The sequence below is a fragment of the Eimeria maxima genome, genomic scaffold, assembly GCF_000499605.1.
Source record: "Eimeria maxima Weybridge genomic scaffold, Emw_scaff26, whole genome shotgun sequence".
Lineage (NCBI taxonomy): Eukaryota > Apicomplexa > Conoidasida > Eucoccidiorida > Eimeriidae > Eimeria > Eimeria maxima.
This window is the reverse complement of record NW_013565449.1, coordinates 74924-98035: the sequence shown is the minus strand read 5'-3', so window position 1 is coordinate 98035 and position 23112 is coordinate 74924. Positions and strand designations below refer to the sequence as shown.

Genomic DNA, 23112 nt, shown 5'->3' with positions numbered 1-23112 from the left:
GGGTCGGGGGTGGGGGTGGGGGAAGGTCGTCGCCCACAGTCCGTCTTATTTGAATCTTCTCACCGTTTGGAGATTTTGCATTTTGGCGAAAACTTCAGCTCCAGGTTGCTTGTTGAGGGTTGTCTAAACAGAGTTGGCAAACCATATATTTATTTACAAGCTTCGTGCCTGTTTGGTGACTCAGCTGCACCTCCTGTTACACACCTTCTATCGGTCAGGAGCTTACCTTGAGCTGCACAAAAAGTTTCTCCTTTTCTTGAATTTGAAGGTCCCTTTCAATCACCTGAGAAGGTGAAGAGATGCCAAAGTTAATATAATGCGTTGGGAAAGAAATGAAATACAGCTGATGCACGCTCAGGACAGAAACTGCCGTCTGAATCAATCGCACCTCCTCAGTCTTGGCAATCAGTCGCTTTTGTAATGACTGAATTTTCTTTACTAATTCAACCTTGGCAGGGTCGGTCCCTTCGAGTCGTCTCCATCTGTGCACGTTCATGGGCGTTGCTAGGGCCTCAGTTAGTGCCCGTACCTTCGTCCTTTCTGCATAGTGCACAGTTCAAATTGCAACAACCGAATCCTTGTCGATTCAATATGTATATGTTGAAACCTGCATACTGAATGAACACGTCGGCGACCACACAACAGATGCACACCATCGCCGCCTGGAGTACTGAACACAAACACAATATTTTGCCTCCGCTGGCGTACCCTGCAGCAACTCTTTCTGTAGCTGCAAGATTTCCCGCTTAAGGGACTCTACTTCAGCAACGCCTCCCTCAAGGTTGCGCAGCTCCCGCCTGAACGCCAAGCACTGTCGGCTCCACTCCTTAATTTCCTTCAGTCGCTCCTGCATACATAATCAAATATGTCGTGCATCAATTCTGAAGCCAACACTTTCCAACCCCCAGTCCTCACTAAAAAACACCGTAATCTGAACTACCCTGACAGATAGAGATTAAGTGTTGTACGCAGCAACCAGATCCCACAAGTTCGATAATCATTCATGTATAGGCGCACCTTGTACTGGGCTTCGCCCTTTGCCAGGGTGGACTCTTGGATCCTCACTTTTTCGTACAGGAGGGATAGCTCCTGGTTTCGCTTTAGCAGTTGAGTCCCTAGCATGTCCCTCTCTGCCAATATCTGAGCAAAACAACTAACTTAGGCAGCAGGCGTGTACGGCCCAGTGGCGACGAATATTCGACTCATTGCGAGCTGACAGTGTCCGTTACTTTAGCCACAAAAGACGGTGCAGTTCTTTCCGCTGGCAACTTTGCTGCACACCGCTGAGAATTCCTTTCCCTGGTTCGCTTTTTCAGTCGTCGCTTCTTGCATAGTTTCTTCAAGCTTTTTGATTTCCCGTCTGCATATCTCACCACTTAGTTTGTTATTTTCACTTCCATGCGCATGCGAAAAAAAAATGGGTACGTTTGAGGCCTCAGCGGTTAACACTGTTCTCTAGCTTGCAAGTGTGCAGCTCCGGTGTAAAGATATGTGCATTCAACTTGCTTTTGTGCAGCAATAATTTGCTCAAGGGAGCCAAGTTTCTTCTCCGCCTTGCCCAGGTCATCCTTCAGCTTTTCATTTTCGGATGTAATCCTTCTATGCTCGAAATGTTGTTTCAGAAGTCCAGCGTCTTTTGTTTTTATCTCTTCCTTAAGCTGGCCCACTTGCTGAAACATGAGCTTGAACTTACTACAGCAAAAGAGAAAAGGCCAGCTGAAAGAGTGACTGCTCAAAAATGGTCCGTTGGTGTAGAGCTTGTGCAATTCCGGGGAAAGTGGCTTTTACAAAATGCCTAGCTGGAGTCGAACGGTTTTTCCCTTTTTCTGTGGCATTATGCTGCGGTTTAGAAGGGCTCTGTCTTGGTTTATCTACTTCACAATTTAACGGTGTGCTTTACTGTTTCAGCTCCGTCATTTCGTCGAGGCTTGCTATCAGATTCCTTGAAAAAAGGTTCCTGTCTGATCTCACAGCCTCGTAAAGGGTTTTTTGTGCAGCAAGTTTCGATTGCTGCTCGCCGATAGATCGCTGCAAGTCTGCAACTCTAAGCTCCTCATTTTTCAGCTGCTCGAGGCTCTCCAAGTACCTACAGAACAGCACAACATCACGTTGATGTTTTTAAACCTGTTAATGCTGCGACAGAATTCTAAAGTGTACCTATAACAGTAGACCTAAAAGGGCTGGGAGTCAGTGCCTAAAACGGTTGGCTAAAAGAACTACTATGAGGTGAGGGTAAGGAATATAGTGCAAGAATGCATTCTTAACTAGCCAGTGACAGCGCCATACTTTTGGTTGCTTTTGTTTAGAGTGTGCCCATAGCGGTCCCTTTCCGCTTCGAGAGCTTCGACTTTCTGCTGGAGTTGCTGGCATTCGCGCCGGAACCTAAGCGAAAGAAGAAGAGCCAGGTACACGTTGGTAAATGGACCTTTAGGCTGTTGGCAGTCGACAAAATTGCGGATGAATGCAGCACCCGGAGCTGCCCATAGGTCCCTGGTGAGATGGGCAGACTAGAGCTATCAAATAAGCAATAGCGCCAATCCCTGAAAGTTGGCTGACCCATCAACCTCCTTTTCAAGATGCTCGCAGTGAGTCAGTTGTCTCTTAGCGTGGTCTGCATGCTTCTTTGCGGTGGCGTCAGCGTTTAAAAGATTCTTAGATAGTAAATCCCTTTGCGCACAACAAAATTCCCAACGTGCTGTGCGAAGCACAGCAATGGCCACCGCTGCAAAACATCCCCATCCTTCACATGCAGAGCTGCTACCTAGAAGCAAAAACAGCTCATGTACTTCTCAGAGCAGGCAAAATGGCTCGACTAATAGTGGCCCCATGACCGTTAGCGTTTCTGAACGGGCAGTCACCTCTCGCGCAGCAGTGATTCGATTTGCCGCTTGTCAGTCTCTGCCTGTATTTGGTACGAACAGCACATGTCTTTGCGGCAATGACATTCAGACACCGCGTTCATGAGGTACAAGTCTAGGGAGGAGTCTAAAGCACAAACTTGTGGCCCTCGATGTGGACAGCCATTTCTTTGGATGGACGCACTACACTGTTTCGAGCAGCTTCATTCCGGTGAAAGCAGGGCAATTCTGAGTGGTAGAGTTCGTACCTGCTGCTTTAGTGTATCAATTTCCCTCTCCGAAGCAGCTGTTTCCAGCTTAAGAGCTGCAAAATTGCCAGCACAAAGGATGGACGACCACAGCAAATTGTCACTGTGGTTGAAGGCTACGCAAAGCCCTTATGGCAATGCCAATGACTGCTCTTTGGTGGAAAAGGTAAAGTAATACAGTCAAGAGCAAGCAAGAGTGTCTATTAACTGTACGTGCCCGTTGCCTGCTCATCCAGGGTGCGCTTGTCCCCTTCGAGGATTTGCATTTTCTTCTTTAATAATTCGTGCAGCTTGACAACACGGTCCTGCAAATGCGGCTCTACACAACAGACAGAGGAGGGATTCAAAGTGTTCAAAATCTGGCAGTATAGTACACTGGACCGGAAAAAGATTCCAGCTGAACCTGCCTCAGCAATAGCTAAGCACGCTATACTAGATTGATCACAATTTGCCGAACTCTTGCTCACTTTCTCCGCTCGCATTTTCTCGATCTCCTCTTGCTTTGATTTGAGTTCAGCTTCTCTTTCCCTACATCGGAGAAAACTATGTAAGAGGCGAGAGCATACGTTTCGCAGCTTGCGAGCCATTAGGAGTTAGGGTCTTTGCAGCAGACACTCAGTACAAGATGGTTGGCAGAAGCGTGGAGAAGCTAATGCTTACTCGTTCGCTGCCTTAAGACGGCTATTTTTGTATATCTGGTCGTTTAAACGAAGCTCCGTTTGCTGCACACCCTCAGGCCCACGTTTGAATAGTCATTGGGGAATTTAGAATGGCTCTCACCAGTGCAGCTTCAGCGCGCAACATGTAATCGTACGGACTGTTTTTAATTCGTGTGCGAATCTGACAACGGAGGAACCTACTTACAGCTATGCGCCTCTGGATTTCTTGCGATTCCTGTACCTCTTGCTGAACCTGTTGCTGCGTCATAGCCAACTGCTGCTGCAACGAAGCTATCTGAACAGGTAAAGAAGACGCACTCAGTAAGAAACTTAAATTCTCCAGGTGCACATGGAACACTAATGGCCTTCCCGGAAACATATTCCTCGATTCAATTTTAGTGCAAGGCATTGTGCCTACTTGCTCCTCTGATTGAGCCAGATCTGCCTGTTTCCTGGCAAGCTCTTGTTGCTGCTGCTCGAAGTGTGCTCTGCAGGCAACCACGAGTGTCATACCACTAGACAGCAGTGGTACTAACGGTAAAGAAACGAAAACAGTCTCATTTTCTGGTACTCGACGACTTCGAAGCTTGCACGTGCATTGCGGTTGCGTCACTCTTTAGTGGTTCTGCATCAAGCCACGCTACCCGTTTTGGGCATTACTTGTTTTGCTTAAGCTGCCTTTCAAGCCTCTCCCTTTTCTTTGCCTCCTCATCAGCAGCAGCACGACGGTCCTGCAATTGCTCCTGTGTAGTGTATAGGTCCTGTAGACCTGAGAAAGCCCGCCACCCACTTTAGACAGTTGCCCTAATGCAGTGATTCGAACACCCGCCTAGCGAAACAGAGGGGGCATTCAATGCCGCACAACCGATGGCAGGGGCTGAGCAACAGGCCTGCCATGTAGCCCTCTTTAGAAGCTGGTTCTGCCAGTGCGCCGATAACTCTTTTTCATACTTTTGTATTACCAATTCGTTGAATGGAATGAACAGGATCAGCCCTCAAGACCTGTTGTTCTGTGATAAGGCTTGCCTTTGGCTAACTTTGTTTCGAGGTCTTTAATCGTCTTCATTGCTTCGACGTTATCTCTTGCGAGGGAGTCGCTGGTGGACGTAAGCCTGTCTGTCGCTGTATAGTAAGTGCGAAAAGAGGTGCGCACCGATACAATTAATCAACATGTTGACAATACTCTGCGTAGAAAGCGAAAAGCGTTTCTAAGCAGTAGAAGTCACTGCGACTGTGCAGCACAGGAGAGCCCGATGTTTTTCACAACAGCGTACTGGATTGTAGTTTGTCTCGCTCTTGCAACAATTCGTTCAGCCGGGCATTTTGCTGCAGAGAACGCTGCTCTTCTTCGTCAATCCTCCTAAAAGCCACACACATTTAATTATTCATTGAGGTGGGCGATGCAACGTAACACAGGGAGTCGGAGCAAAACATACTTGTAGAGCTCTTCAATTTGGGCACGAAGTTGGTTTGCTGCTTTTGCCTCGGCGGCCTCCTGTGCCTTGCCATTCGCAACCTCTATCAGCGAAGCACTTAAGTCCTGGATTAAAACCGAATGAGGCGGAAGCAGAGCACACTGCTGTGACCAAGCTTCTAATTCACGGTACATACTGCTGCCAGAGGGACGTAGGGTGGCTCGAGCGCTGCACCTTTCTGATTCAACTGACCCGTTTTAGCCTCTTGATTGTCTCCTCTTCCCCGCTGGCTTCTTTCAGTGCTGCATGCACCTGCATTGCGTTGGCTTGTAGAGCACTGCTCAGATCCATACATCTAAGTCAGCATAGAAAAAGCAGAACACTACAAACCTAGCTGGGCGACAGTGGCTAGGTCAGGTTGAATGCGAAAGAAGCATCGTCACACTCCAGTTATTTTGCAGTTTGGGTGGGACTCTGCGCTGAAGCGCACTTTGCCTTGAGCTCCAGCTCATTTTTTTGAGAGTTCTTAAGCGCCTGATGAAGCTTTTCATATTCATGTCGTAAAAATTCTAGCTCTGGATAGGACGCCAGCTCCTGTTATGCATATTGTTTACATATGCTTTACAATATGCATAAAAGCTTCGAGACAAGAGTAGATGCGGTTTGCCGCAAATCTGAGACATTAGGTCCCAGTCCACACTTCAGCAATGCTTAGCTGCCAGTGTGCTGGCCAGAGCTATCTTGCCAACGCTACCTGCTCGTGGTGCTACTTGTGCTGTTTGTCACCTTCAGCACATCCTCCCGTTCATTCTCTTGGGCCTTCATGGTTAACTGAGCTATGTAAGAATCATCTGCATTCAGATTTGCCACATTATCGACAGGAGCTGTCGTTCCTGAAACTACAGGTCCAACAGCGGAACCCACAGCCGCTGGAACCTCCGTTGTGCTGTCACCCTTGTAGCTGAGGCTCCGGTAGGCTAATTGCTGTTGAGCTTCTCGCGAAGGGTCAGCAGCAGATGGAGCGACGGCGCCAATGTTGCCCTTTTCGCTATCTGCATCTGGGGCTGAGCAAACAATTACTTGACCTCCGCTGTCGGGGTCGTCGTCCACAGAACGAAGCAATTCCATGGCACGCCTCTGTTCAACATCCCCCAAATCTTGTTCTTTTTGTTGCGCCTGCTCAGACTGCTGGTTGATAACCTGGGCAGCTTCAAGAGCCCCAATTGCACCTGGTTGCTGTTCCTGTGGAAGACGGTCTGAAGTACGATGCAGATGGTCAGAGGCCTGCGCGTCACTGACCACATCCCCAGAAGTAGGGGTGTATCCGGTAGAATTGGGCCCATGCGTCTGTGCACTATCTCGTGGAGTTTCTGATAGGTTCTCCGTCTGTTTTTCGTCCACGGCGAAACTGGCGCTTCTTTTGCCATCCATTGTGCTGAGAGGCCGTTCATGCCCTCACTGTTTCTTATATTCGGTCCCTTGTAGACCCTAGATCTAGATTAAGTGTTATGAAACGCTCTCTAGACTGCCTGGAATGCCACACCTCAGCTGAAACTGGCCGTGCTGCCTTTCTCTCGCGTGCGGTAACTAGGGTTTCTTGCGGGTCTCAGCATCTAAGATTTCTCCTCTGGAACCCGTCTATGGAGTTACTAAATTATGAGGCACAATGCTTATATTTTTGAGGGTATTGTCACGTGAGGCTGCTGCAGTTGTGGGGACTGCAGAGCGGTGACTCCTCCTGATCGATGCGGATGCGACGTTGCAACTGCAGCAGGAGCGAACATCGGGGAGTTTTGTCTTCATAAAAGCCGACAGCCCCGACTATTAAGCACTGTAGCCTTTTCTGTGTTGTGTTTTCGCAGTTCCAACTGCGACGTGTTTAATGCTCGTTTAGTCGGATCGGGGCTGACGCCAAACGTTGCTGTCGGCTCGTGCTGTCTTCGGGGTGTTGCTTGTCTGCCATCACCTAGACCTTGTCTTATAGTCCAGTTGGCCTGATTAATCATTTCATTGCATAAATAATTGAAAACTGGTGCTTACTGCCCCTAGAGCGTGTTTGGCCTTCCGCTGCGAGCAGCTGAACCCTGCTGAGTCACTACACGGAGTACCTCACAAAACATACGCTACCCGGCGAGAAATCTAAGGGATATAGTTAGGCCAATTCCAGCTCTATTTAACAGTGCAAGTGTGGCGGGACTCCTATTTGGAGACTGCCTAGGGAGACGGGTATTCAGGAGTATGTAGCCTATGCGTTCACAACACCGAGTAATCCCACTCTAAATAGTCCTCTACTACACAAACGTTTCATACTGTGGGCCAGTAATAGGGATTATGCTTGCACACATTTTCAAATTTAGACCATTTGCGGCAGATGAGGCCGAAAATATTCTTCGGAGTGGAGGCATCGAAGGGATGGAACCAAAAAAGAAGGATGCTCTCGTGTTCTCTACAAGAAAAATCCCGGCAGATGAGGCCGAAAATATTCTTTGGAGTGGAGGCATCGAAGGGATGGGACCAAAAAAGAAGGCGCTCTCGTGTTCACTACGAGAAAAATCTCCCAAATCACCTCAACTCCTTGGAGGCTAAGAGCAAGGATTGGGCTGTCATCAAAATAGGTGGGCTCATTTGTAGAACGTACCCTTCTACAAAAGCAGCCTATCCAAGTTAATCAGGTTCAAGGCTCTAGACAACGGGCCTTCGGCTACACTATGGCCTCACCAACGGCTACAGGGAGTTCCTGGACACGAAGACGTTTCCCTCAACTATATAAAACCACGCGGAGGGTTCCGCTCCTCGGAGGGAGCTGTCCCACTACGTGTGCGCTGGGGTGGCTCCGGCGGTCTGGAACGGGCGACAGAATGCATTTGTGCCAACATGTGAGAAACGTGTAAGCAAACGGCGGTATTAATCTAGTAGTTAGAAACGATTTAGAAAAGCCACTATATGCCATTTCTGGAGAGCGTAAGCGCCATTCTACGAATATCAAACACGGCCTCTGAAGCTCTGAAGCTTGCTGACGCGACTGCAGTGGTAGAGGAGCAGCTGCTTATTGAAAGCAAGAGTTTCAAGGATCAGCCTGCTTGGCCCAAATTTGTCCCCAATTACCATGCCTTTGGGATTATATGAGTAAACACGTATGCCCCATGGCATGCCTCGTGCGCCCTGAGCGAAAACCCTCTTGTCTCTGAATACATGCGAGATAACGTCGTCTGCATTGATGACACTTCAGCACCATTCTAGGAGTCGTACATCTTCCAAAGCTGTTTTACTTGATTGTCAAGGATACTGTACTTGTGCATTCTGTGAAGTTTGCTCTGTATGCAACAGGTACGAAGTTCGTAGGACCCGTGTGTATGCAATACGTACTCCTAAATATGGGGTTTCCACCAGTCTGCTTCCCTTACCCACAGGCCTAAAATGCTTGAGGCCAGTATGTGGGGCACCGGTAGCTAGTAGGTACATTTCACAAGAAATTTTTGAGGATTGCGGAGGCTCCCAGGACGACCATGCGGAAGTCTGCCCCACTTGGCAGAAAAGAGAAACCGCTGACTCTCTTCTTCACAGCCATACATGATTACAAATGCAGTCTATATGGCTTAAAATTGGTCACAGAATAGTTTTCGTTGTTCGCGACTTAGCCTCCCAACGGTTGGGTTGTTGCCCTCAGCAGGAGGAAGAGACTGGCCATGCATGGGAGGCCAACCTGCCCACAGGCGGGTTGTGTGCAGAAACGTAGGCTGCAGGTGCGATTGTCTGGACTGAAAATTTCAGCTTTCAGGTCAAGGGACTGGCTACTGCTGTGCTCTGAGAAGCCTAAAGATATGCTCTGCTTGCGTAACACGTTGGACTTCCAAGGGGGCGTTTAGTTGGAGACTGGGCTTGAGAGGAACCTAACTTTTAGGGGTTGCAGGCATGCCATTCCAGGCAACTTGAGATGAAGGTGCCGCATCAGGAACTGAAGTAAACGTGTGGAATGTTATCAACAGAAGATCAAAAAGCTCTATCGACTTCGTTGTCAGGAAACACAGCGGAGCTAGACTTAATACCTATCGGAGTGGCCTTGACTATCTCACCTTTGTTGGGTTTTTGCTTGTTTGAAAGTGATGTCTATACCTTTCCTCAGGCACTCCGATGGAGAACGGTGAAAGAATCGCCATATGGACGGATGCACTCATTCTGAATTCCTTAGCTCTGTACTATCTTATCGCGACCTGCGTACCGTTCTCTGTAGATGTACTCCTACTTGAGCACAGACACGCTGCTGGCTAGGGCATGAATCAAAAGACGTTTTTGGGTCGCTTACATGTAGGAATTCCCCCTCTACAGAAGTTGCAGCAAGGGCTGATCAATTGCCTCCCCCCGTCACACCAGCCCCAGGCCCTCAGGCAACTGCGGACAGGAAGCCTGAGACTGGAAGAGAGAACACACGCTTTTTCGGAAGCCTCTGACTACATATTCTGAATCGTTTGCATCCCACGATGGTCCACTGTTAACGCCGAGGAGCCCCAGGTCAACCAATTCATTCCCTCGGAGTTACCACATGTCGCCGAGCCTCCCGTTGGCGAGCAGCACAGACTTATGTCGAATAGACTCCCTTTGAAGGCTTCTATACAAGTCGGTGGTGCGCCAAATGCAGCTTAACTGCCAACAACAACATGCCCCCTTTATGGTCAAACACAGATTCCATGCGAAGTTCCGGAAGCAGCAGGTTGCTGTTATCTACGGAGAGCTCGGAGTAGTTTCCAAACTAACGGACACAAATGATTGCACCTTAATGCTTTCGTTTGCTACCTGCTTAGGCGAAGGTGTTGGACCTGTACACCTGACTGCTCATAACCGGACACAATGCCGTTCACAAAAAGAAGCCGTTCGATCCGCCAGGTTTCCCACTCAAGCAGGGAGTGGTTGATTCCCCTAGCTGTTCTTTGAATATATTATGAATGACTCCCTCCATTATGAATATTTTGTGGTGGGAGAGACTTCCCAACAGCATGCTGCACCCGGTGAATGGTTTAACCGGTGACCCTAAAGCGGCAGCGCCGTAGTAGCACACCTGCTGGAAGGAATGTCCCCCCTCCTCATATAATCAATTACAGAATGCGGTTTGGGCCACGAATGTATGTGCTTTTCGGGACCCAAGAAGGAACGCTTAACGTTTTAACACCTTTGGTATGTGTGGCCCGCTCATCCTCTGCGGGGCTGGAGTGGCCCAAGGGAGTATTGCATTGTTCACAGGGAGTACCCGCCGTCTGCCAAAGAGTTCAAGCACAAATATTTCTGGAATTCCAGGCCCGAAAACGAGTGGTTTGTAGCGAAGTACATTGTATCGAACGGCGACGAGAGGCTTGTCCATGTCAACCTCTCACCGATATACGCCGCAAGCTCCAGCCCGCTAGCATTGAAGTTAGGTGCGTGGCAGTCCCTTCCCTTTAAGTTTGAGAATAGCGGTTATGCCTCCAAAAATAGCTATTCAGGTAGGAGTATCTTCACAATTGCCGCGTAGCACCACGTTGACTGGCGAAGCCAGAGAACGGACCCTAGTGCAGAGTTGTGCATCATCTATTGTGCAACAATGACCTTAAAAATGGCTCGTAATTTTGCATTGCTCCTTTTCTGCAGTATAATGAGCAGACAGCATTACTCTTCCGAGCGCCTCTATGTAGGCAACTTGCCTTATGACGTCACAGAACGCGAGGTAGACGACCTGTTCTACAAGGTAAGCACCAAGTACCTCGCACTTGCTTTAGCACGAATGCACTTGGCAGGAGCTGTGCAGAGGCTGAGTTGTGATGTGTTTTGTGACGCTTTCACGCAGTTTGGGCGAATTCGTGATATCGAGGTGAAACGAAGCCGGAAGAATGATACCTCCTTCGCCTTCGTCGTGTTTGATGATAAGTAGTAAGTGGACAATCGACTGGATGTGTAAACTCATATTTCATGCATGCTGCGTGGAATGACAAATTCGTTAGTTTAGTTGGGAGTGGACTCAGTTCGAAAATGCGGCTGCGTACACGTTTACGACGTACGCAGCTCTGTAGATGACGCAATCGAGCGGCGTGATGGGATGCGCTATGGCGATATGTGCCTCCGAGTCGAACGCGGTGGGGAGCGCCGTGGTGGTCGTGGAGGCGGGGATGGCGGATCATATGGACCTCCAAGACGGTATGCCACACCACAAGTTGTGGAAGTTGCAGTATCAGTTTGAACGAAAGGCGCTGCATGCATGTGCGCGGGGGGACAAGCGTGCTTCTGTCTGAACTGAACTGGCAGACAACACCTTACAACAGCGTGCTTATGGGCATGAGTGGCAACGCTGTGTACGGGAAGCACGAATGCCGTTGACCCGCTGTAGAGGATTTGGTTTTGGTCTAAAGCTGTTGCACTGAAGGCATATAAGCGGCTGTTAATATGTGTCTCTTCTGACCCTCTTCTGTCCGCAGATCGGCCTTCCGAGTTCGCGTCCACGGCCTGCCTCCAACTGCAAGCTGGCAGGACTTGAAAGATCATATGCGAAAGGCTGGGGATGTCGGCTTTGCAAGTGTGGAGAACCGGGTAAGATTGAGGAACAGGAATCGAGCGTTGCCCTTGACCCACGTTTTCCGGTTTTGCGGCTTTCATTGGGACACGGCACTACTTTTGGAGCAATATGTTACGTGGGACACACCGTGCAACGTGTGCGACTTTGGCGAATCTTGTACAAAAGCGAGTATAAATACTGGATTTGTATGCTTTGATGGAGATATTTGGTGCTGAGCTATTCCTTTCGAGCAATAAAAAGTCCCACAAGCGGTTCTGCAACGGATGTATTAGAAGAACGCTGCAGGTACATCCAATCTGTGGGGGTGTAGGGTTCAGGGAGAGGTATTTGAAGTTGTTCTGGAACCCCGATGCTGTTGAGAAGCTTGACCTAGCTGGCTGTGGGGAGTTGGTTTGCAAGGGTGCGTATGTGACCCAAGCGCCGGGGACGTGGGCCGTGGGAGCTCCTGTTCTGGGTTTTCGTCTGGATTTCCATTCGTTCAAAGGGATTGGTCTGGCACTATTTTGGCTTTTTCTCGGGAACGGAGCCTTTATCCTGAAGGGAACTAGGCAGCACTGGGGCAGCATGAGTTTTGTTAGTCGTTGCGTGTTGCCTTCGGGGTACGCCAACTTCGGCGTGACATGATTTTTGTTAAATAGTGCATGACGCCGTTGGAGTATTATCAGATCGGTGCTCTCAAGCCTATTGCTTGACTATTGTCTAATGCTGACAGTTTACCCAGTGAATTGCCAATTTCTGGTTCGCTGTTCAGGTAGGCATCGTGGAATATCCTACTCGGGAGGAAATGGAGTACGCGATCAAGCGCTTGGACAGGAGCGAATTCTGCAACATTTTTCACCGTGCACAGATCCGCGTCGAGCGCGATTACGTGAGGAGTTGCTCCACTGAACTGTTTGCTGAACAGTCAGAGCCCCCAGTGCAGTGTAACATCGCAAGCATCCCTGAATTGAGGCATCTGGATATCTGTGTCGCCCTTCGGTTTGCTTCAGGGGTCTGCTGGGGAGGAAGAGTACGAGCGTGTTGGTCGGTGAGCCCTCACTAGTATGCTTTTGACCCTATTTTTAATTGCTTTCCCTTGCCCCTGCTCTGTGCTACAGTTAGTCTCCGAGGTGGGAGATTTTCGCATCCACCAAAAGCGCGTGCTTCACTTGCGTAGGAGGAGTCGCAGCTACTCGGAAAGGAGGAATCGGTCAAGGTCTCCGAGGCGCGAGTCATCGCATGCTGAGCATGAATCGTCGTCGAGACGCCAGCGGGATTGTGCAGGCTCTCGAGAAGCTTCTCGCGCAAATGCGCATTCTGACATCGAGCAGTGCCCGTCGGTGCGTAGTGACAAGGTAGGCACAACCGATTCCAGGGAAACTCATGAATCGCACACACGCCCAAATTCGCGTTCTGGGTCAAATTCGCGGGGCGGTTCATGCGCCACTGAAGTGCATGGACGAGGAGATTCTCAAGTCGGTGAACAGAAAAGAACCAGTGAACCCGCTGGGAGGCTGAGGTCTTCTTCGGGTAGCCCACCTTCCAGACATACAGATGAGTCGCATCCTGTGTCGGCTATCGAGGCCTAGTTATGTCGGAGGGGCTTCCGACATTTCCAGGAAGTGACGTTTTTCCGCCTTCATTTTTCTTCAGATGGCCACAACCAGGGTTTTAACTGCTGCCTGCCTTATTCTCACTACCGAATCTTTGGTGTACATGGTATGTGCAACTTGTCAGCGCTGATGGGAAGAAATTAGGGCGAATCCCTTTTTTAAAATAGATGCTATGCGCATGTCCACATTATGCATTACATGCTGGCCAGATGTGGGTCGGTGGCACGTGCTCGACAGCAGACTGAGCTGGCTAGCGGCTGCTCTTCTAAATGGGGTTCGACATTCTTCTTGTCCGCGCAAATCGAAACTTTGGGCCCTGGCACTACACCGTTTCAGATTTGGTTGGGATACGTCGGATGCACACAATGCATGGGACAACTTCACGCGTGGTTGCGAAGCTAACGACTGCGGTTGGCACTGCTGCGACCTGCAAAGGACCTGATAGCTGGCTTATGCGGCTGTTCATTGGGGAACACTGATGTACAGTTCGATTTGTTATATGATTCAGTCTTACTGTATATGACTGCCCAAAATGCAACCCTGCGTACACGAGTGCTCCGCAGCCGATACAGGCGTGTTCTTTTGGACTTCAGAATGCTCTAGTTCTCACGACATGATGAAAACATGCCCTACGCTGCTTCCCACCACGGGTTGTGGTGAAGTAGGGAGCAAACACCTGAGTTTCTTGAGATGCATCTTGCATCGCCTCGTCGTTCCATCCGCAGATAGGGAGAAAGGCAGTTGTTTAAGCTAGAGGAGCTCGTGGATTAGGTTGCCGACAACAACTTTTTGAAACGGGTTTTCCGGGCATCGAGTGGGGTGCTTCAGCAGTGAGTTGACACCTATCCGACATTACACTGATTCGTGGATGTCGCCTTCTTTCCGAACTCTCCCACAGTCTTTCCTCTCTGAGCCACGTCTGCAACATGAATTCCTCCAGAAACGCTTAGCTTTCCGGTGGCCCGTCACACCCGGACGAGCAGGAATAGAAGCACACGCTGGACACGCTGTTTTAGCCCAATATCTGGGCTGCCGGTTCTGCCTAGTTGCACAGCTTATCACCTCGGATGTATTTCGTAGAGGAGCTCCCGATGCATCCATGCTTGCAACATTGCTGACAGGCTGCGTGAAGTGAGCCTCAGCAGTCAGATCCTGTTGGGCTTCATGAGCATATTGATTGCTTGCAAGTTCTGATCCCTCGTGTACCTTCCATGCGGCTTGCGCAGCCACAATGGGTAATGACGGTAGCTGCTCGACAGTAAGAATATTTTCCGTCGCACTACCAGACTGACTCAGCTGCTCGCGTGGGGTAATGGTATTGCCTCCAGTGACGGGGTCAGCATGAGGTATCAAAGCGTCTAGGAGGAAAAGTAGTTCACGGTCGCCAAGTGAAGCATTGTGGCAGGATTGGAGGCGGGCGGGCTTCAGTGGGCTCTCTGGAATTAGAAGCCACCTATTATCTAGCTGTCTCTCGACAACGGTGTGTGTTTCTATTGTTGATGGAGACTTCCATGGGAAGGCTGCACTGGCCTCAACCGCTGCATCTGCTCCTTCCGAACACTTTGTGCCATAGTGAGGATCCTCGCACTTTGCTGAGGGAGCGAAATGCCCTTCAGGTGATTCTCCTCTCTCCTGATTGTGATTTAAATCGGTCATTCCAGTTGGTATTGCCTCGTCCCCAAACGCGAACAACTCCTCTTCCGTCACAGTTTTAATGTGTATGCCCTGGCCTCACCAGCAACGAAGTGTGACTCTGCCACCGTTTCTAAACTGCCCCCACTCCTCATGTGCAAGAACATGGGAAGGCCTCTCAGAAGCCCTGACAATTCCATACGTGAGCAGTCCAACTGAGCCGGGACCCACAGTTGAATATAGCTAAGGGCAGCCCATTTAATCTTTAGGGCAGTAATGATGCATTTCGTAGGCATATGCATTTGTTCAATTTTTGAGGTGTGGGTGTGCAAGTAACAGGAACTCAAGTGATCTCAGTGGGATAGCTCATCCAACTTACCTGCCCGCGCATGTTTGCCGCTTGTAAGCATGGGGAGGCAGGTGGCAGTTCACAAAGAGTCTCCTTAAATTCCACATGGATTTGCTTGAAGTGGCGAAGAACTTTGTACCTAGTGGTAGCGCAGTACAGTGTGTAGCACTTGGCAATTGCCGGGAAAGGGATATAATCCGTTGGTAGCAGCAAGAGTGCGTTCACTCTCTTGGTTGTAGGGATTCCAACCTGCTGGCAAGTAATTCTGAGTACTTGAAGACAAAGGGCATGCGAATTAACTCAGGAGTGCTGGGACGTAAATCGGGGTCCTTTTGCAGCATGCGATTAATCAGGTGGAGTAGATCTACAGCGTAGGTTCGAGGGGGAACATCCAAGCATGTCGGTGGAGGAGCACTTGTAACCTCCATTGCGAGTTGTATTATGTTGTTTCCTGCATTAATGTGTCAACAGAGAAGTACTGCTGTTGTGAACTGCCTTAATTATGCCATTTGCATGTGGCCAGCCTGGCGCAGATAAGTGCACACTAGCCAGCAGCACCCCCCGATGGTGAAGGAGTGGGCATACCAGTGTATGGGTGTTTCAGGCAGCAGAGCTCGTGAAGAACACATCCAAGCGACCATATATCTGCCTTGTAGGTATATCCTTGGCTGGAATGTATTTCAGGAGCCATGTAGAGGGGCGAGCCCACGTATGACTTCCGAATTTTTGTACGCTTGAAGCTTTTAGCAACCCCGAAATCCCCCAGCTTTACGAGGCCATTGCTAAATAGAAGTATGTTCTGAGTCTTAATATCTCGGTGCATAATACTATTTTTATGTAGATGGTGTAGCCCGAATAGGCATTGCACAAACACAAGCATGATATCCTGCTCCTGGAAGAATGGACTTTTCTCGCAACAGTTGCACTGATTTCCAGGGAGCGCACCTCGTGATGCCTCATGAGCGTTCTTTTGTTCATCTAGCAAGGTCTTTCTGTAAAGAACCTGAGTAGCAAGATCCCCATTGTCTGCATACTCAATGACAAGATTTAACTTTTCTCCTTCGTGGTCAATGTGCGCTTCGACGTAATTAATAACATTAGGGTAGGGTTCCAAGCTCTGTAAAATGCGTGTTTCACTCCACGCCTCCTGTCTCTCTCGAGGAGTTAGCGGCCCAAGATCAACTTCTTTGATCACACACATTTTACCTGAATAGAAACGGGTATTCAGCCCTATGTTATGAAAACCCAGGGGACAGGCAGCCGCTACGGCGATTGTTGAAGCTGGGCCTCGCCTCTCCAGCGTAGAGGTGCCGACTATTCATATACACTCTGCGGATGAACCGATACGGGTGAGGGATGGCACAATCACCCAGGAACCCCCCTTTGAGCTCAATTGCGGCATATGAGTTGGTGGTACACAGCAACAGCACTGCCCACTTGTGAGTATTACGCGCCAGACACAAGAAACAGGTGCATTCAGTGGTTCACACGCGTACAAGTTCTTGTGTCCTGAGCAAGATAGCACTCGCCCTGAGCTCCAGACCCAATTTTCTTCAACTTCTCATAATTCTCCATAATATTGGGTTCTAGAAAATGTGACGCAACGTTTTTGAAGGATCCACTGTTTTTAGTCTAGCCTGCGACTTATTGGCACTCTCGCAAGTGTTTTTGAAGCAGCTTTACGAGGTAACATGCCCCGATTGTTGTACTAGAGTTTGATGCTCAGTATCGAATCACCGTGAACATGCACAATTGTGGAGGCGAAAAGCAATCCGAAATCCCGACTGCCAACAAATAACAGAGCAGTAAATATTCTAGAGGAACGTATGTCTTGAGGAATGCTAATTGTTGCCATAAGTAACCGCGTGCCACGCTAACCGCCGCAAAGTGTGCTAAGTTACACGACATACATGGACCCAGCACAGCGCATGCAAAGCCCTTCATTTACACGACGCCACTTCGACATGAGTAATAGGTTGTACTAGAGGTATAATGCGCTACTCCTTACTCTAGGCGAAACACGCCGTTTTTCTTGTCCTGGTAGAGGATTGCGGGTGGCTCATCAAATCGGCCACCTGTGCTCTGGATAAGGTACCCTCGTAAAGTAAATCCGTCAAAAATTGAGTGAGAGTACAGTGGTGTATATATAACACCCCCTAAAATGTCATTCACGGGGCAACCCTTTAAAACTCTTTCAGGAGCAACGAGCGAGAGGACTGCATGCCGGGTTGTGGAGGGGAAGTTACTTCACGTGTCGTCGAAGGAAAATGGCTCACAAACCATTTAAGCATTTGGAGAAATATGGAGGTGTGGGTTTGGAGCATTTTCATCCATATGGGGCATTGACTGCACTTACTTATAGTCTGGCACTAATGGCGAAGATGTTTTAGTGTAGCACCACATAATAGTAATTGTGCTGGCACCTTCTTGCCAGCGCTCTGAGCTGACTTGGTCTGTTGTTATATTTTTCTTTATTATCACATAAGACACCTGATACTCCGCGAAAGGGAAAAAGGGATTAGTTCGATATCATGCATCATATCATGCATCCTACTCACGCAGTGCTGCAACAAGGCTTAATTACCCTCTCCCGAACTTCACCCTAAAACCAAGCAGCATCTGACTTCGATATCTGAAAAATTACTTCCCCTTGTTAAGAGTAAACCTTCCTTGTGGGCAAATTGTGAGCATCACCCACTTGCCAGCTATACTTCGATGTCGTAAAACTAGACAAGCAATCCACTACGCTTGTAGCGATGCGGTCGCCATCGGCTCCTGCAAGTGGAAGGAACTCCCCCCCGCAGAAGGCTATGGCCACAGTAGGCAACCTTGCTATCTGGACTCGGCAGGAGAAGCTCCACTAACTAGCAGTAGATTGCCGCTTTCAAAGATTGCCGTAGGCTTGTCTCATGCGGGTTGTAGTGGGAAACGATAAGGAAAGTAGGAGTATACAAGCAAAGGAGAGGAAGTACGTGTGGCTGAGCGCGCCCTGTCGTGGCGACTTAGTGTTGATGGAGCCTGTGTGGAGCAGGGGTAATCCGCCTGCGTAGCAGGAAAATGCCTGTCGCCGCCCTTGGAGTGTTCCATCTGTTTTGGATGTCACAGAGCCAATATTAGCCTATGCAACCCAGTCGAAGATGGGAACCCGCGCTGTACTTTGAGCATTTTGGTCATCTGGAATTGTGAATGACTGCGAAGCTCCAGCTGTATGCGTTCACTGAGCTCTTTTTAGAAATCCGTACAAGCTGAAAGTTTCGGATTCCGTCCAGTGCTCAAGCTGTGTCGCCACACTCAGTTTTTACATTTCCCTGATAAGCGCGATTCGTGATGACGAACAACGCTCCGGTAGAATCTACATCATTTGCCTTCACGGAAGCGAGGCGCCGCTTGTATATTCCGTGGCCTCGCTCGTACAAAACGTAGGGTGGAAGTGGCACCGCAACTAAATGAGGGGCAAGGCGTTGTGATATGCGCTGTTAGCTGAAGCATTTGGTATTCCAGCGTTTTCCCATGATGACACACATGACGGTGGTGGGAGTAGATGAAAGTTGACGTATGCGTAGTCTGCAATGAGATCTTTCAGTGAGGCAGCAGCACAGTCCAACGCGTCTTTCTCCAAGTATTGCGTGTAATGGTGCACGTGCGCCTGGATACATGAATCCGCCAGTTGGATCCTCTAAATCTACAGAACTGCGTTTATAGCGCAGGAACTTCTAGTGGATACAATAGACAACTTGGAAGCTTGCTCGGTGCTCACCTGCCTCGAATATAATTTCAGGAACCTGCCTAAGATGCGGCCTAAGGGGTGCCGGATCTCGCATGAATTTAACAAACTAAGGAGAGACATCCGCTGTGGGTGAATGCACACAAGAAAACGTATCATCCCAACCTCCAACTGAATTTAGCAATACAGTCTGGTCGCAAGTTTGCTGACGTACAGGTGCCTTGGCACATCCATGACATTTTTCTGCCTTAAATATCTGGTAAACCGGCTCGAGCTTACCTGACCAGGTGGTGGAGTTGAGCATACTCCAAGTCTGGTGGAGCCTCTACAGAATGAGGGGAACCTCAGATATCTCTTCACCCTGCAGGCAAGACGGATGCCTACGCAGTAATTCAGTCCTTGTCTACAAATTGCCTGCTAGAGCAATTTCGATGAACCACAAACCTGTCAGCGAGTTGGACAAAATCACCCATTATGCACTGGCCCCGAAATAGAGCTGCCCAGGCCAGACACCTGAGAACAACGACATAACTTGGGATATTTTGCAAAAGCATTAGGCGTTCCCAGACAACAAACACCCCAGGGGAACATGCTTAGCCTTGAGTGGATGCTGCCTTACGTGCCGGCCTTTGGACGAATGTCCAGTAGCTGATGGCTGGGAGATAGAACATCAAGCAGCATATCTACAACTCGTGAAGCCTGTTGATTTATTGTTCGTACATAAGACATTGCCTTTTTGTCGGAAGGCTGTACTGGATTCGGGATCCCTTGGAGTTGGCCCGGGTTAGACTCCAAAGGGGACAAAGCACTAGCCAAAAAGTGGAGACCCTTGTAAGGAACCAGATTGCTACTTATGTCCAATAAATCCATGTCTAAGGGGCCGCTGAATCTTGCGGAGCTGACACAATGGGCATCAAAAGGGTAGACCGAAGACACATAGCGTGCTTTCATTGCAGAGGAAGAGCTCTGCACGAACAATCCGTTAGTTATTGCTGTGGTTGTTCGACTTTCGGTTCTTTTAGCTGGAGAGAGTCTGGTGGCCTGTTTGTCTCCCGCTCAGAGAGTCCCTGGAGTACAGAAAATATAACTAACGCACCTTGTCAAGTGCGCCAGCATTTGAGCAACCACTGCATTAGCCTGCGCGAATGGCAGGGATGGGCTGAGTTGCTGTACTCCAGGGACTCTCTGAGCGGGAGACAAACAGCCAACCAGACTCTCTCCAGTTAAAAGAACCGAAGGTCAAAAAACCACAGCAACAGCTATAAATATTTATTTGGACGCCTCTTTACACGGGCGCTTTGTCCTGCTATCTATAGCAATATTTTTTCACCTGCATTAGCGAGTCATTGCAGAGAGGCAAAACACATGTAGCGTATTGGCGGATCTCCTCAAGGGCCAGTGCCGCGTTGTACGGTGAAGTTATAACGTCATCTGTCTCCCCAGGGCTGACGGTGCATACGAAGCGTGCGAGTTGAGGGTGCATATCGGCCATCACTGAGCACAAAGAACTCTGCTCATGACCATTTCCAGAAACAATAGTTTCGGTGACAAATAACGGCACCTGGGGGAATCAACTGCCGCCCCAATCGCATTGGAAATGCCTACTTTCAAGACATTTCGTGCCAAGCCCTGATCCTGTCCCTCCACCAAGAGAGTGAAGAAATAGGAACGCCTGCGAAAATTCGGCATTGTCGCAGAAAACGTGAGATAGTCCTCCACTGTTGTGGAGCAAAAAGTAATATACACCGTAATCGCATAACAGCAGTGTTGCGTCCTTTCTCTGACTGGATAGGCCGTGCCAGTGGTTGGATGTGAATGGACAAAGCAGTCACTGAAGCCCACCTGTGGTGAGTCACAGTCCTCCAAGGCCTTTGATACTGTGTCAGCGATTGATGAACAATGCAGCTGCCCGTATACTTCGTGCCCGTGAGCCCTGGAAAAATGCATTACACACACACACACACACACACACACACACACACGCACACACACACACATACATGCATGCTTGAAGATCTTCGCGCGTCTGCGTGGGCTTAAGACCAATGGGGCGGTGAAGATGGAATTCACGCATGCAGTGAACCACCCTTGGTGTCGTGCTATTTTGATGATCGGTTACCAGTTGTTTCCTGATCCAGATACGTCAGTAATCAGAAGCGTATCATCGAAAAGGGAGCCCAGAGGACCACGAAGAAGGCGGTTTACAACGCCCTCCTCCATATCGATTAAGACAGCCTGCGCATTGGGTTCGAATGGCGGAAACGTTCTGAGATTTCAGTGTAATCTCAAACTGCTGTTATGCGCTGGCGGAGAAGTGAGAAGGTGTAGATCTGAAGTTCACCTTGCATCGTCCACTCACCCTCGCCTTAAGATATCGGACCCAAGCTCCACACGTCCTCAGCCGGCTGCAAAATGCAGTGAGATGGGGAGACAACGCTATAGCCGCACCCTCCAAAACAACGGAATTATTCAGCTTCAACAAATGTACTCAACGTTGACTAGGGTACCTATTGGTGCGAAGCGTAAAGATGGACGACATTCCTTCGTCAAAAATGTTTGCGTGCACCCCAACGGCTTTTGTTGTTTCCGTAGGTATATATGCACTGAGATTTGGTCCTGATAAGCCGTGCTCCTTCAGGAGGACCTCCCAAAATTGACTCCCAATCTGATTTCCACATTGCCCAATCTGAAATGTGATGATTTCCCGGGGCATCGCTTCCAGGTTGTCTGCAGTGCTGGCTACTTTGGTACCAAGCACTGTGAAGAGATACATTCACACCTCCAAAATGGTTGGGTATATTAGTAACAAACTGCATTTGACCAGCAGCTCCTTTGTTAAAGGGAGCAGAGCCCTGGTAAGGGGCTCTTAGCTTTGGGTCCTCCGAGGAGGTTTCAGCTTTTCCTGTTGGTTACAATTCTATGAGCCCCGCCGGCCACGTCCCGAATCATCAGCTGCTTCATAAAGGCACAGCTTTTATGATCCTGCCGTATGACGACAATTGAGGCATTCTGGTGTCACTCTTCGAAACTGCCGTTGTGGGCGATACCGCCGCAGGCGTACGCCATGTCCTCTAGACAACCAGCACGGGTGCAGGAAGAAATACCACACCTTTGTTTCGCCATCTCAAGCTTTACAACTTGAACCAAAGACATAATGATGAGGGCAGAGTACCAATAGCTGCTGCCCGATTGGCTGCCACAATGAGATCGGCCCCGCACGGCAATGCGGACCATGTTGGGTTCACTTGGCACGCACACCATGGTTACACTAAAAATAATAAGCTTTTTTGACGCATCAGGTAGTTCAAACTTCTGAATTTCAGGATTCTTCAACTGCACGAGAACTTGCAGGACGCGGACTGGTTCCGTGCCGCTGGCAGAAAATTGTGTTGTGCACGAACACTTCGAGACACAAAACCGAGCAAAGCTTGGAGAAAAATCAATTCGTTTTGTTTTGTAACCCCCACTAAATATGGGGGGGTTGAATAGGAAGTCTTGAGTGATCCGTTTCTTCCCGTGTGGCGTGTAGGCGAATCGGTGCAAGGACAACCGCTGTAAAACCAGAACGCCCTGGTGGAATGAATGAAGGCACCAACAGGGAGACAATAACCTTAGCATAAACCGTGTTTCCCTCAACTTCGAGCTCAGCAAAATCGCTGATGCGCTTAAAACCGCCCGAGTGGTTTGCGCGGAAGAGCTGCTTCGACAACTATGGTTGGCGAGCTTATGCTTGGCAGGGGAATACCCAAATTGAAATTTTCGTGGTTTGGGTGGTCTATTTGTTGTGATATATCTGAACTCTGCCGTAAGCCAATAATTCATTAGCATGCTCCCATCCGCGAATATAGACAGGGGCACGTTAGCTCCTTCCTGCGTCAGCGCGGTCTTCGCGGTTTTCTTTTGAGACTCGTTTGAGCCCTGGGGGGTTAGTGAATGTGCGAAAGTGGTTCCGACAAAAGACAGGCTAAACCGCATTCAAACAAATGGATTGTGATTCAGCACTGCACAGTCCAGAAAACCCGGTTTTCCTTACAGCCGAATTACGTTCAAGCCCTTTTTCATCAGCCACGGCTACCTATCTATGCCAAGCTGTACAC

General features: G+C 49.2%; 3 protein-coding genes across 3 annotated transcripts; 1 reads left to right on the top strand and 2 right to left on the bottom strand.

Annotated features, from left to right (window-relative positions):
* Positions 1 to 226: 226 nt before the first annotated feature.
* On the bottom strand, positions 227 to 6611 carry EMWEY_00004850 (hypothetical protein; the record flags this gene model as incomplete). The annotated part of the gene is made up of 18 exons (XM_013480991.1): positions 227 to 283; positions 389 to 540; positions 709 to 847; positions 1018 to 1140; positions 1972 to 2086; positions 2287 to 2382; positions 2557 to 2667; positions 2859 to 2902; positions 3107 to 3162; positions 3315 to 3411; positions 3574 to 3634; positions 3767 to 3828; positions 3971 to 4060; positions 4184 to 4253; positions 5202 to 5305; positions 5433 to 5535; positions 5671 to 5774; positions 5967 to 6611. Coding segments are annotated over 18 exons (2229 nt in total), but the record flags the coding sequence as incomplete, so codon positions are not given.
* Positions 6612 to 10803: 4192 nt separating this feature from the next.
* EMWEY_00004840 (splicing factor, putative) lies at positions 10804 to 12749 on the top strand (the record flags this gene model as incomplete). Its single annotated transcript, XM_013480990.1, has 6 exons — positions 10804 to 10896; positions 10996 to 11078; positions 11211 to 11342; positions 11621 to 11732; positions 12470 to 12586; positions 12708 to 12749. The coding sequence occupies 6 exons, from the start codon at positions 10804 to 10806 to the stop codon at positions 12747 to 12749; spliced, it is 579 nt and encodes a 192-aa protein (XP_013336444.1).
* A 6881-nt stretch (positions 12750 to 19630) lies between these two features.
* On the bottom strand, positions 19631 to 22276 carry EMWEY_00004830 (tubulin epsilon chain, putative; the record flags this gene model as incomplete). The annotated part of the gene is made up of 9 exons (XM_013480989.1): positions 19631 to 19913; positions 20112 to 20200; positions 20346 to 20460; positions 20577 to 20650; positions 20858 to 20948; positions 21135 to 21250; positions 21375 to 21420; positions 21523 to 21772; positions 22063 to 22276. The coding sequence occupies 9 exons, from the start codon at positions 22274 to 22276 to the stop codon at positions 19631 to 19633; spliced, it is 1278 nt and encodes a 425-aa protein (XP_013336443.1).
* Positions 22277 to 23112: the final 836 nt, after the last annotated feature.